The sequence below is a fragment of the Sylvia atricapilla genome, chromosome 1 (assembly GCF_009819655.1).
Source record: "Sylvia atricapilla isolate bSylAtr1 chromosome 1, bSylAtr1.pri, whole genome shotgun sequence".
NCBI classification, from domain to species: Eukaryota; Metazoa; Chordata; class Aves; order Passeriformes; family Sylviidae; genus Sylvia; species Sylvia atricapilla.
In genome coordinates, this window is record NC_089140.1 from 30,076,482 (window position 1) to 30,090,862 (window position 14,381).

Consider the following 14,381-nt stretch of genomic DNA (forward strand, 5'->3'; position numbering starts at 1 on the left):
CAAAAGGAGTCACGATTTATTTCAGTCATCTCTACTTCTGACCTTAATTTCTGCAACAATCTCCATTTCATAAGACTTGTATTAATTTTTTTTTCCTTATCTCTTGCCCAGCACATTTGCTTCTTCATCTCAGAAAGCAATTTTGGAAATTAGTTTTTTGGGACATCACTATCATAACAGGAAGCTTTATAAAAAATTCAGAATCCTATCTCGGGATGCAGCCAGGGGCAGCGCTCAGTAAATAAAGAACGAGGCCAAGTTACAAATAAAGAACACACATAGGAGGAAAGGGGAACTGAAAACTGAAAAATCTGGTCCAGTTGAGCAATATTTTTTTCTTATTAAAGCTAGGTTCCTGTAGAATGCCTGCAAACTTTTACATTAATTGGAGGAGACTGGAGTGAAGGAAACATTGTACACATACACTTGAAGTCATTCCATTATTCCGTATGTAACAAGAACTTTGAAATGCAAGGGTGTTTTCAGCACAGAATTTGAGTATACGCCATAAAACTAAAATATATGAATAAAAAGAGATAAGTTGGGGGAAAAAATTAAACTTGATTCATGAACTATAAAGGATAATAATGTATAAGAGTAAGTTTTAACTTGCTTTGCAAAGAATGTGTAATATTAATTAAAGAACAAATGTTCTATTTATGCTAGCTTTATTATAGAACATTACTTTAAATAAAGTTTGGGGGCTTTTCTTACAGGTGCATTAGAGAGTTATCAAAGTAAAAAAAATGTTTCTGCCCACTCAGTTGAATTATTTAGAGTTAACACAAACAGTCCTAAAACAATTTCTCTGAAATTCTTTAGCAGAAAACAAATGTTTCTTAGTTTTCATTTTTGGAGCGTCTTAAGCTCAAAAGGCCAAACTGTAAATGCAGGCAGGGGAAAACACCTGCATGGTTACTGCCATATTTCCCAAATAGCCAAGCAGAACAATCAGAGGAGTGAACTTTACATTTTGTGATACATTTGTCCTCAGTCAGGCAACTTCTGCTGAACAATCAAAATGAAGAGTGCAAATATATAGACTCTGTGTGTATGTGTGTGTAAAATTTCATATAGCAGCCCTAAGTTCACTATCTCTGCCAAGATACCCATAGGTAACATTTATACCAGACACCTATCCATCGTGATTATAGGGAACATGAGTAAAAGCCTTATATTATATTTCCAGAAAGTGTTCTGGAAATACAAATAATTTTAAACATTTTAAATCTTACCATCCATATGACATACTGATTAATATAATCAGGATCACTGAGCTGGTTTATTAATGGAAGAAGAATTCCTCGGGAGAGGATTTCCTAAAAATTAAAGAACAATAGACCATTTTATAAATTTATTCATAAAGCTAGTATAACTGCAACAATTTAAACATCACTGTGTAGAGCTTAAAACACAAAAGTGTAATTACAGAAAACACTTAACAGGACCACATTCTCTTCCAATTAAAACCACAAATGTAATCTGTAATTACAAGAAATTTTAAGAAAAATCTCCTCAAGAAAAAACAACCTTGAGAAAAACAACATCCACTTTCTCACACTTTTGTCTGTCATGATAGAGCTAAAAGAACCTTCAAAAACATTTCAGACAAACTGTTCACTGCTATTAAATGCTTATCAAGACTCTAATGTTTTTAAAATACCCTAATATTAAATTAGGCCAATTTTAGAAAATAAGACCTGCAGTTTAGATCTAAAAATTTTTTATGACATTAAACCAAAGAATTGGGATGGCTTTTAGAGTCTGCACTTACCCTGACAAAGTATCGCATGATCTTGTTCTGGAAGTCTCCAGGAGGTAGCAATATATACAGTAAGACCTCACACAGATCCCTTAGGAATCCTAGAGAAGAAAAACAAAAACACCTCAGTACAATTTCCGATTACGTTACTTCACATCTTACCTGATATCACTAAATCCCATAGATAAATCCTTAATTCTGAGTTCAAACATACAATCTTTTATCTCTTACATTCCAAGCATTACAGTAACACCTTTCAGATGGAATATATAAATAGCACTTATGAAAAAGATCTACCTCAAACTCAAGACAACAAAAGCCAAATTGCAAGATTAAAAAAACAAAACAAAACAAAACAACACAACAATCTAACTAATTCATTTTCCTTACTTAACATATATAGCTTTTTTTCCCCTCCATCAACACTTTACCTTAAAAATATAGTGTTTTTTGAAGGAAGACTACAGAATAGTAATAAGGAAGGCACATCTAACAAAAAGCAGTAAGAATCTGCAAAACCATTCCCTCCCTCCCAGGAAAAAATATTTTCATCTTAAAATTCTTCCAATGAAAGGAGGAAGACTTACATATGCACATGCTTTGGTTTAGTTATAGCATTAATAGGTACAAACCAGATGAAATCTACATGTATGGTACACAGCCACACTTTGGAAGTCATATGCTAAGATTTTATGCATTTCATAAAGTTAACACAATTGTTAGTATTTTAATTTAGTCTCCCATACTAAAATATTTACTCAGAAGATAATATTGAGAGACCTTCTTCATCTTTGGGAGAAGTGCAGACTAGATCACGACAGACTTCTTTTTCCATTTCAACTTCAACCTCAAAGAATATATCTACAAGTTCCTCAGCTTGATCTATGCAAAAGAAAATTAAAAAAGCACATTTTTGTCAAGACTAGAAACTCGAGCGTGAACTTGAATTATAAAATAAAGCTAACTATATTTCACACACATAAGATACCAGCCCACTCAGACTCAAATAAAAAATACTTCACATTACCTTTCATTTGATCACCTTTCTCTGCTATCCTTTGCTGAGCTTTTCTGAAAACTCGAAGATGAGTGCCAAAGTCATCAACAAGTCTTGTAGTGAAATAAGGCTGCCAGTCTGTTTCCTTTGACCTAAAGGAGATTCATGGAAATTAATTATTTTATTGTGAACAAGAAGAACAATAATAAATTCCTACTTCTCCTTTCCTGACAAGAATCACACTGATAGTAAACATGGAAAAGCAAAGAAATAAATTCAGCCTCCTAATTGCCTATCCACTGAAAAACCAAATACTGTAAAATACCACTCTTGCATCACATTAATATTTATGTTTGATTTAGTCGAAAGTCAACATTTGCATGTAGAATGGTGTTCTGATTTGTGACATTGCCAAATATCCGGGACATATCCTAAAATAAACAGTTCACAATGTAAAACTAAATTACTCTCTGGATGTTTTTCAGCCTTACTTTCTACCATTTGGAAGGCATCTAATAAAAATAATTTTCTTCTGAATTTGCAGAATATGTACCAGTGAGAAAACACACTTGAAACTAAATGCAATCTAATGTTTCCAACAATTGATTCCACAGCTTATATGAGGCACTTAGCATACTCTTCCAACAACACACAAAGATTCCGATCCGAAAATAGTCACTGTTAGATTTACATAAAACTGCTTCCTTAGCAGTGTGAAAAAGATAGAGGTATTTTTATGATATCTGTGCCTTACTAGGCAACCCAAAAATGTGATTGTGCATAATAGGTTTAATGAACCCTGATGCTAGTAATAGCTCTTGCCCTGCACTAAGTATTTTATTGCCTGAGCTCTCTCAAGATGCCTACTTTGTTACAGCAAGAATCCTTCTACAACACTTCCTTTTGTTGAGTTTGTTCCCTTACCTGCTCTTTCTTTTCTCAAGGAGAGGGAAAGAGATAAGGAACTCTGAAAGAAAGGGAAAGCTACTGCAAAAGGCAGACGCGTAAACAAGAATAGAGCTGTCCCAAAGGACCATTGATGAAATAGCCCCAGATCCCCCATCCAAGACAGAACCGCACAAAACCTCTGGGTGGCAGCCTTACACCAGGCTCCCAAAGCTGCAGCTCCCAAGGAATAAAAAATTCCCACTGTATTCATTCTCCCCAGAAGCTGATAGGCTGTACGAAAGTATAGGTGATGGTACTAACCTAAACTGCTTCAGCTATATCCAACTACCGGCATCATAAATACACGACATCATTTTTTCTGCAGAAGAAGAACTGCTGCAGGCCTGTGAAATTGATTTGCTTTCTACAGCAGAACACAACTGCTGTACAGGAGCAGTGCCTATTTTTGAAGAGCTATAGTACTGTAGGAAAGAAAAATAAACTTGCAAGAATTTGACCTACTTCGACACAAACTCAGTGCTCGACACTGTCCAATGAAGTAACTCTGCCAAACAGACAAAAACACTGAAGCTGGGTAGCCAGGTCCATTTCATGCAATCTTAAGTTTGCTTGCTGTAACCGTTCATTTAGCACAGTTTTCACCATTTCAGTACTGTTTCCTAGGATTTTAATTTTCCTATATTATATATTACTGTATAATATTTATAATTATTATAATTAATTTTTCCTAGTATTAAACCCAGCTCTCCATCTTTGACCCTCACTGTCAGAAAAGCATACTAACCTACCTTTTTAAGTCAACAGAGAGAGGGGATAACACCTTAAAATTGCTAAAAAGTTATTTATATTTAAGTGACCCTTCTGCAGAGAAAGCATGTAATAATAAGCACAGTGGGATGAATACCTAAAATAAAAGCTTAATAAACAAGTATATGGATATAACAACATGTGGTACCTGGGCTGAAAACCAGCCATACTAAATTAGTGAATTTCCCAGACAAGCTGCTTAATCAAGTAGCAGGAAGTCAAGGAACAGCAGTAGAAACAAGGGGTAATTAACAAACTATCTATCCATTTGTCCTCAAAAAAAAAATGTTTGCATATGTGACATTCTATCTCATTCCCCAGACTACTATTCTTTTTTAAATGTCCATTGTTCTTACATATGGAAGGGCCAAACCACTTCTAAAAATCATCTGAGGTGACACATATGTTGAATTCAGACCTTTGGACTGAATTCAGACTTACTTCAGGAGTGGCCCTACTCTTTACATGAAAAAGACCTGAATACAAAGAGGTAATAGTTCACAAACTTAATGCTTAAGTTGTAAAAAAGGAAAAAAAAAGAAGCAGTTCAGTGATTTTAGACATTAATCTGAATTTTGAAATGGCCATTTTGCAAAGGATCATGACTTCAAACACTATCATCTCCATTATTTCCCTAGGAGATCAGCAAACTATTGTATTTCTTACATTATAATCTTAAATTTTTATATGTTCTTTCTGTAAAATGCACTGAAATATGCTAGTATATGAACTTAATCACTTATGTACTACCATATAACTGACAATATATTGATGTGAATAAAAAGAAATCTTACCTGGCAGAAAACTGAACAAGTGCATACTGAAGAGCCTGCCTGATTTCCAGAAGAAAAGATTCATCATCACTTAGTGTGTAATACCAATACTGCACATAGTCTCTCAGGGAAAACTGGATTACCTGAAATTGTAAAAGAAAAAAAAAATAAAAAGAACTAACGAAAAAGGACAAAACATATACAACAGTTTTTTGTGCCTGAAAACGCAATAGCAGTTATCCTAAAAGGTTACCAGAGTGAACAATACTCCTTTGCCATTACGAAACTGGGAGTGAAACAATAAAATTCACACACTGAAACTTCTTTTTCAGATTGATTTGCACACATTGTTTTTATCACCACTACACTGAGAAAATAAAATATACCAAAAACATACTCAAATACTGCCCGGTATCCTGGCCCATCTCCCATGGTTTTTTACATTTATCACTCTCATATCTGGTAAAATTTTGAAATTCTATTTGTCACTCAACTACTTCCGTATTACACAGTCAATACTTGCAAAAAAATAAAAGTAGGTTAAATAGTCATGGTTAGAACTTACCTGTTGCAAAGGCTCATCAATTATGTTTGCACCTGTCAGTCTTCTGTCAATCTTAATAGGTCTGGCTTCACGTTTCATTTCTTCTATGCACTTGGAAGAGATTGGGAAATATAACTTTGCAGGGTTTAGCTCTAATTAAATAACAGCTCTACTGCTTATGATATATATGTATACTTCCAGTAATGACTTTATATATTTTCTGTATTATTATAATTTATAGAGAAGATATAATCATAGAATCAGAATTAATTGGATTGGAAGGTCTAGTTCAACTCCCCTGCAATGAGCAGGGACATCTTGAACTACACCAGTTTGCTCAGAGCTCTGTTCAACCTGACCTGGAATGTTTCCAGGAATGCAGCTTTCACCATGTCTCTGGGTAACAATAATTTTTATCTATATAGTATATAATGATGAGGAACTTCTGAAAACCTACTTGTTGCTTAGGCAAAGTAGCAAGTGTTTGCTTCATTACTAAATCAGAAGGAAACTCAAATAACTGGAAAAGGAGGGAAGGGGGAAACACAAGAACAGCACAAGATAGTTTTTGGGAAAGACTCCAGTTCTCCTCTTGTTTGTGAACTTGACTGTGCTATCTCAGGCTGATAATTTCCAGCTGAGTTTTTGGTCTCTTTATCCATCTCAGTTTATTCTACATGCCCGAAGAGAAATTACTTTTTTGTACCATTGCCAATCAACAGATGAGCCTTTGGAAAGTAATTGATGAGGAGGGATAGAAATTATAGAAGGATTTGCAACTCAATGCAGTTAACTCCAACAATGACCTCATCAGAGCTCACTTTTGGCAAGTGACATACTGAAAAAGAACTCCCTCTATCAGTGCTTCTCTCAAGTGGACTAATGCAGTACCTTTCCATAAAATTTCAATGAAATAGGCAATAAAGTCCTCTATTTTCACAGAAACAACAATACAAGAACTTACACTACTGTTCAAATAAACCAGTAATTTACTTGATCTACACAGAAAGTTATGACTATATTGGAAAAAAATAAGACCTGCCAAAACCATAAATGAAGGAATATATCCAAGGTTTTCATTCTATATGACCCGCCCAAAGCATCTCTCATTCAAATCAGCACTGAAATACCTGAGGCCAGAAAAAAAAATCATCCTCCTATTTAAGCAACCCTGTATTACAACACAGAAATATTTTGTTGCAGAATTCTGTATATTTTTTAACTTTCAAGACAAGGGAACCTTCAATGCTATTTTAATACAAATAAGACTGGGCCACATTCAAACAATTAGTATAGTCCACCTATAGACTAATGAATTTGCAAAGTATTTTTGTTATATGGAACTGACTAAATATTTTTACTAAGCACAGCATAGTACAAATTACCAGACAGACCTGTCAAAATAATTCTGAAGGACTGCATGCATAAAACCACATTTGGAAAACAAGAGAAAATACAGCAGCAAAAAAAGCAGCAGGCACAAGAAAGATAGGGATACAGAGAATATGCAAGATTACTTGGTAAAAATTTGAATGTTTATATGCTCATGGGATCCAGGTTTTGACCTGGATTTCAGGAATTCATCTTGTCCAACCTTCTGCTCAAAGCAGAGCCAACTACAAGGTCAGACCATTTTTTCATATTCTTTATCTTCAGTGAAATCTTTATGTGCCTGCAGTATAATTTAATTTGCTTTTGATATGCAAAGATACATCTGAAGACATCCAAAATTTAGAGTATGTGCTTTTATTCCATTATAGGTACAACAGTTGACTGTGGTCTCACCTGGAAAGCAATGCTGGTTTTACTTCTGCCTTCCAGACACTGACATACAAGACAGGCTTAAAGGAAGGACCCAACTCACATGACAATTGCCCCATTTGACTGTCACTTCATTCACAATTAGTCTGATGCCCTCTACCAGTATTAAATCATTGGTTAGGAAAAATGGGTATCACTTGTTATGATTACATTTGACATCTCCTTGCTTCATTTTTAGCAGGGAAGAAGAACCTGGGAGGAATGCTAGACACAGATTGTACAAAGTGAGGTGCAGCACAAACAAATCTGGGCTCCACAAGCATATAACTGCACTGACTGAGTTATTTCAGATTTTTGTTCCACTGCACTAATGGGTATTTTTGAGGTCCTCTTTTGAAACTGATAGGTAACTGTCAAATATGAAATATGCCTCATTTAGCCTGTGCTCAATTCCTCAATTGTAGTCACAGGGTTTCATGAGTGGACAAGACATAGGGTATTTACACATAATGCCTCAAATTTGTGACATAGGATACGACACACTGATTTAAAAGAGACTCAGAGACTATTCAGGGATCCAACATGCAACTACTGCTTTTAAGTTGTTATCATTGTTTTCTTACTGTACTTTGGCAATACTGTACCCAGCTCACAGAAACTCTGTCTTCTGGGTGAAGCTTAGAGACATCAACTTTGGTTGGGACTCATCTCTACTTGCACTGCTACTGAAAAGCTCACCTACACTTATTAATGGTCCTTTAATGCAGCAGCAAAAAAGAAAACACTACTGTAGAAGACAAACAGATTTTATTTGGTGAACAGCTTCAAATGGCATTTCGTAAGTCAGCTAAAAATAAATACCTTCCTATTACAAAACTTAAATCCAGAGATTAGTCGAGACAGGTCAGTTGAGGAAAGTGCTGTGTCAATAGTCCACACTCAAATCAGATGTCAAGCTACTGAATTTGCAAAGATTACACAAAAAACTTGGCAAGATTTTATTCTTTTATAAAGCAACAAGAGCATACATACAGACTAAAGCCAAAAAAGTAACATTAACATTTAAAAAAGTTTCAGCATGTAGAAGAAATTTAAAAAACAGAAAAACTTCTCTAAATCTGCTCTCAAAACACAGGACATTAAGTAACACTCCATAACCTGTATAACAGAAGAACTTAAGTCTGTATTGTGCCAAGAATTTTAGCCAACCAAAATGAGCTTTCATTAACAGAACAGAAAAATTAGCTGACTGCTAACTTTTCCTCTTTCAGCCTTAATCTTTGTACTTTACATCTGGAGCAGTGACCTTACTTTACAGTTAAGGGTATACTTTCAGATTTATTTTAAAATATTCAAAGACTTAAGTGAAAACGAGTCTTTGAATAGCACTTACCAAACAAGCTATGAACCAGTCAGAGAAAAAGTTCTGTGACTAAGAAAACATACTGCTGACTAACAAGGTAAATTTCTATGTGCTACTATAATGCTGAACACTCACCCCCTTTGACAGATAACATGAAGTAGTGAAAGCAGCTAAGAAAAAACAGGATGCTTCAGTCAGAACAGCTGTGAGATTAAATTTAACATAATTAGCAGTCTTTGGGTTGAAATGTTTATTCTGATGAATACAAATGGATTAGGTCAAGATACATCTAAACCTCTGAGCTAAAAAAATGCATTGGTTCATAAACCAGGAACTCCTAGAAATTCTACCTCTTGGCTATTAACAACTTCTTCTGTACTAAACAGATGCAGATTTATCCAGTTAGGGACCAGGAACCCTGAACTTAGGTCCATCAACCAAAATGCTGTGTCTGTTGGGTATTCAGAAAAGAAAGGAGCTGAAAAGTAGATTCCACTGCTGCTCTGTATTCATCTATGCTTTTCCAGTATTTTTCCTTGGTCTTGAAGAAAGCCAAAGGTAACCACTATATCCTTGAAATACTGCAAATCTAGACTTTGTAACTTTCTTAGGCAGGCAACTTTTTGACCACTATCGAAAGTGGAGAAACTACAGATCCAGTGATGGAAGACATGTAAATAGTCATAACAACCTTGCACAAAAAAGCAAGGAAGAGCTACCCCCCAAAACAAACCATGACACACAAGTAGCTTAGAAAGGAACGATTTAAAAAATTCCTCACAGATGATAGTAGCCAGTCATACCATAGTGATTTCTCACAATGTAGAAACAATACTTAAATCAAACTTCCCATAACCTCTTAAAAAACTTGTATTTCATACAGGAAAAATATTGCATTTCACTTACACATTACAGCTGACTCAAAAAATAAAAGCAGGCTCTTTTACCTTGAGAAATGGGCACAATTCTTACATTAAAACTGATTATTTCTAACCAAGTTATAAGATCTGATCTAGAAGTTAAGACAAGGAAACTTTCCTTACCTTAGGGATCCCAACCGACGTACAAGGGAGAAATGAATGTTCACACTGCTCAAGGTATTTTTCTGAATTGCTTTTTCCAAATAAAAGAGTAACCACAAAACCCCTAAAATGGAGAAAGAAAGACAACAGTTGCATTTTCTCACGTCTAGAAAATATTTAACAGCAAGTTATAAAATGACAATACATGACAATCCTCATTGTTTACTCTTGTGCTTTTTCACATCGTAACACACTGCTCAAAATATAAGTATGAAGTTTCCCAGTCTTGCATTGTCAGCCTTGATCCATTCTTAGCACACAGAAGATCTATATAGCATTGTCTATGCTACAGTGTGTCTGCTGTGATGGCATACTGCCTGTGCTCACAAATATTAGCACTTGGGAAGAGGGAGACATACAGAAGTTGCTTTGGTTACATTTATATGAAGAGTCTCCAACACTAAGAAATAAACTCTGTAGGCTGCTCCACTGCAGTGGAGGCCACAAAATCATAGTCCAGGAATAAACTGATGCAGCAAGCATAACTCACTGCTGCATATGTTTAGACATTGTGCTTACCCTTGCTAGAACAGCAAGAATGTATTTATAGCTTATGACACTAGGGCACAAACACACATGAACATTGAGCTGGTTTTACTAAGAAATAGATGAAAACCTAGTCTCTGTCCCAATTCTAGCGTAAGCAGAGCATGTAGCCTTTGAAATATCCAGCAAAGAAAAAAAAGAAAATAGATTAGTCTTGGGATGACTAAACACACATAGCTTTTTACACAAATTTCAAAGCATTCAATTTAAAGGCCAGCTACCAATATTTGTGACCACAGGAACTCACAAAGCTATTCCAGGCTTGAAATGTGCTGAAGTAATAATTTTTTTTAATATAGATAGCTGCTGATATATGATACTCTCATTTATAAGATTAGAGAAAAAACCTATCCAAGCTAAAAAAAGGCCATTTAAAGGTTTTAATTCCCAAATTTTTTTAAAAGTCTTTTTAAGTCCCTCAAAGGCCCAGTAATGCAGAAGCTGTGAGGTTAATTCCATGAAAAAAAAAAAATAGCTTCACAAACTATTTTCAGTAATTTGACAATGCATAAAAGGAGCTCAGTGAATACTCTAATTTCATTACAGCCATCTTTACCTGCCATATGACAGCAAGAAATAAAAGCAGGTTCAATTGCCCTCCTGCTCCCTGTAACTTTAAAGTCAAGACAGCGATCAGGGTTCACAGAGACTTGCTTAGAAAAATATCAATATTAGTTTCACTTATGTTTTGGTTTGTTTTTAATAATTAAAGTTTCGATTTTCTTTTGATTATCTATGACTTTTCTATTAGAAACCTCAGATGTCTTTTAAAAAAACACTATACTCAAGTTTGGCCTAAAATCAACTTTAATTTCACACATCTATCAGCCAGTTGCTTCTGTTCTTCTACTCAAAAGGACTGAAGCCTTGGAAATAACTACCTATAGATTACATCCTTATTTTCTACCAAATATTTTGCTACTTAAAAAGTTAATGACTCATTCAAAAATACGAATAGTACCAATATGGTTTAAAGAAGTGCTTATCTTCTTAGGTACCTTGAAGTATTTTCAGTTTTATGCTAGAAATGCTAGGAGCTTCTTCTCTGGCAAAAACTAACACATTTTATTCTCTAATGTAAAGTCTTGTAAGCATTAGAAAAGGATGCTTAATCTGACCATTCAGGGCATCTGTTAGCTAACCTGAATCTTCTGGTGTTAGTACTTATTTAATTCATCAAGAAGATTTTCAATACATGAATGAGAAATCATATTAGTCCTCTCTAATGAATAGAGCAGAAAAAGATTGTATTTTGTTTCATTTTTTTAAAATTCTTCCAAAGATTGCTGGATGGCCAGCTTTTTCAAGGGCAGATAAACAACAGAATAAAGATAGGAAAATGAAGACCACAGATTTATCACTTTCCCCTCAAGTCTGAAAAGTAACAGTCCCAGCTGAATGCTCTGTGAAAGTCAAAAAGCAGCTGCAGAACCATTCCTGATTTGGTCAGCAGTTACAATCCTTAATGGAGCCAGGCAGTCACATACATATGGATATGACTGAGTATCAATAATTATGGGATTCGATGACAGAGCAAATTCTTTTAAATGGGAAAGCACTTGATGATCCAAGAAATTTCAATTTTTGTGTTTGGCGAAACCACAATTCACATAATTTTCATTTCACTTCCTTGGGGGTGAAGAGGGAAGGAAAGAGAATAAAATAAGGAACATTCTTAGTAGGAAAGGCAGATGGCAACAGACAGGCTCAGCATTCAGGTAAAGGGGTCTACACCAGTCTTGAAGAAGAGGAAAAAAGAAGAATACCACCTCATAATATTCTACACAGGTTAAGTAAACAGTATCTATCTTTAGCCTCCTGCTTTTGAGCTCAGTTCCCTAGTTCCCTAAGAATGAGTTACCAGATACTGAATGGAAAAAGGCTAACATTTTATAAATCAGTCTTGAAACAGAACAAAATGAAATAAAGAGAAATTATGATTTTGAATTCATATATACATATTTTGATTCATATATACAAATGGTTTCAGTATTCTTCCATGTACACCAAAAACAATAGTACATTTATTACAAGCCATCTGTGCAATCACAGAGTTGAGTGCAAATCAAAAAGAAATAATTAGCACATAATAGGATTTAAACAGTATAAACAGATTGATTACATTGACCCAGATATGGCATCACTATTGTCTTCCTGCACAGCTCACTGATAGATTATTTAAATGCTTAGGTCAATACTAAGAATGCAACCAGCTATGATTCAGCATTTTCTTTCACTACAACTGCCAAAGGGGACAGAAGCTGGACTTCTGGCTAGTGGAAGTCAGAAAACTTTGACACAGGCCACTTCTTTTTTGAACAAAATATAAAAACTGACCTAGAAAGCTGTGTGACAAATTGGATAGAAGCTCCAAGTTCAACAAATAATTCGACCACAAAAATCCATGTCCAAAATTGTTATTATGCTCCAGAGAAAGGCACAGTAAATCTTATGGACACCACTATAATCATGAACTAAAACTAAATTTTGGTTTTCTAAATTCATATATATGATGTAACAACATATAATTGCTAATCATAAGTCAAAAGTTACTTCATAACAATTCCTGTTTGTTTTTAACAGAAGCATGACCAAACATTTTGTGAAACTTCAAGGGAATTAATTAAAAAAAAGGAAAAAAAAAAGCAGGCAAGAGTAATTTAGATATAAACGCATTTGGCCTAGTTAGCACTCACAGTTCTGTGTGCTGAATGTAAGTGTGTCACTCTGAAAAAGATTAGCAGTGTAAAAGAGGGCCAGATCACAGCCATAGCAAAGATGTATATGGTAAAGTAATGAAGTGATGACATTCTACTGCAAGAGAATGAGACTGAGAGAGTCTCAGAGAGACTGAAGAGGCTGAGACTTCACATCTATATATGTAAGTAAACACTCTGCTCTAACAGATACACTACCACTAGATGAATTTATCCTTAACAAGATCAATGTCTATTCACTAGCTACCAAAATGAATCAAAGCAGCACAATAACCACAGCAAAGAGATATGAGAGCTGACTTAAGAACGAATGAGCTCAGGCACGACATGCAGTTTAATGGTGCCAAACTGTACCTGACTTTAGACATGCTCTGAGACCCTGCTTTGACTGTTAGCTATGAAAAGCCAAACAACTGAAACTGTGCAAGAATGCAGGACAATGTCTTAAGAAATTATTAGACCCCACGTTATTTTCCATACTGCAGGTACTAAGGAAGTGGTAAGACAAAACAGCAAGCAGATGCACTCTTGCCCTTTGGATTAACTCTGACTTTTGCCCTGGACAAACAGCAAAACATGCCAACCATACCTGTATCCAGACTTAACACGACAAAAGCATTTACTTCAAGTTAGTTTTACTCTAACTAAATACCTTTTCTAACAGACTGACTATTCTGATTTGTCAGAGATGAAATACCAAACCTAATACCAATCTGAAACCCAAGTATAGCAGCTCTAATTCTCGCTACTAAACTCTTTTACATTTTTTATGAGATGTACAGGAATATACATGCATTCTGTATAGTATCAAATAAGAAGGTAAAAAGAATATACCACTAAGACATTCTTTGCCATTAAAATGCTTTAATGCTTACAAGGCAAACATCATAATATACAATGTAATAATGGTGCCAAACTTCATCTGTTTGCTGCCTTCCTGCCTATACAGGTAACATATGAAGAGTCTACAGCTGCTGAATTGATCTACTTGTTCAAACTGGAGCATAATTTTCACACACCCAGGCAACATCCACTCCCATGAATCAAGTGCCTTAGACAGGAGAATGGGATTGTATTAGAAAAGGAAACAGAAGTATTAGAAGTACCTGGGAGAAGAACA

General features: G+C 35.0%; 1 protein-coding gene across 7 annotated transcripts in view; it reads right to left on the bottom strand.

Annotated features, from left to right (window-relative positions):
- The window catches only part of SNX13 (sorting nexin 13), a 64,752-nt gene that overhangs the window by 28,995 nt on the left and 21,376 nt on the right, over positions 1-14,381 (bottom strand). For all 7 annotated transcript variants that reach the window (XR_010743509.1, XM_066318365.1, XM_066318376.1 and 4 more), the window contains exons 3-9: positions 9,960-10,062; positions 5,814-5,903; positions 5,270-5,391; positions 2,790-2,911; positions 2,543-2,644; positions 1,775-1,863; positions 1,236-1,319 (exon numbers count right to left, since the gene is read on the bottom strand). Coding sequence is in view for 6 of the 7 variants with exons in the window: in XM_066318365.1 (XP_066174462.1) it covers positions 1,236-1,319; positions 1,775-1,863; positions 2,543-2,644; positions 2,790-2,911; positions 5,270-5,391; positions 5,814-5,903; positions 9,960-10,062 (712 nt within the window). In the remaining variant the exon portion in view is untranslated. The remainder of the gene's footprint in view (positions 1-1,235; positions 1,320-1,774; positions 1,864-2,542; positions 2,645-2,789; positions 2,912-5,269; positions 5,392-5,813; positions 5,904-9,959; positions 10,063-14,381) is intronic.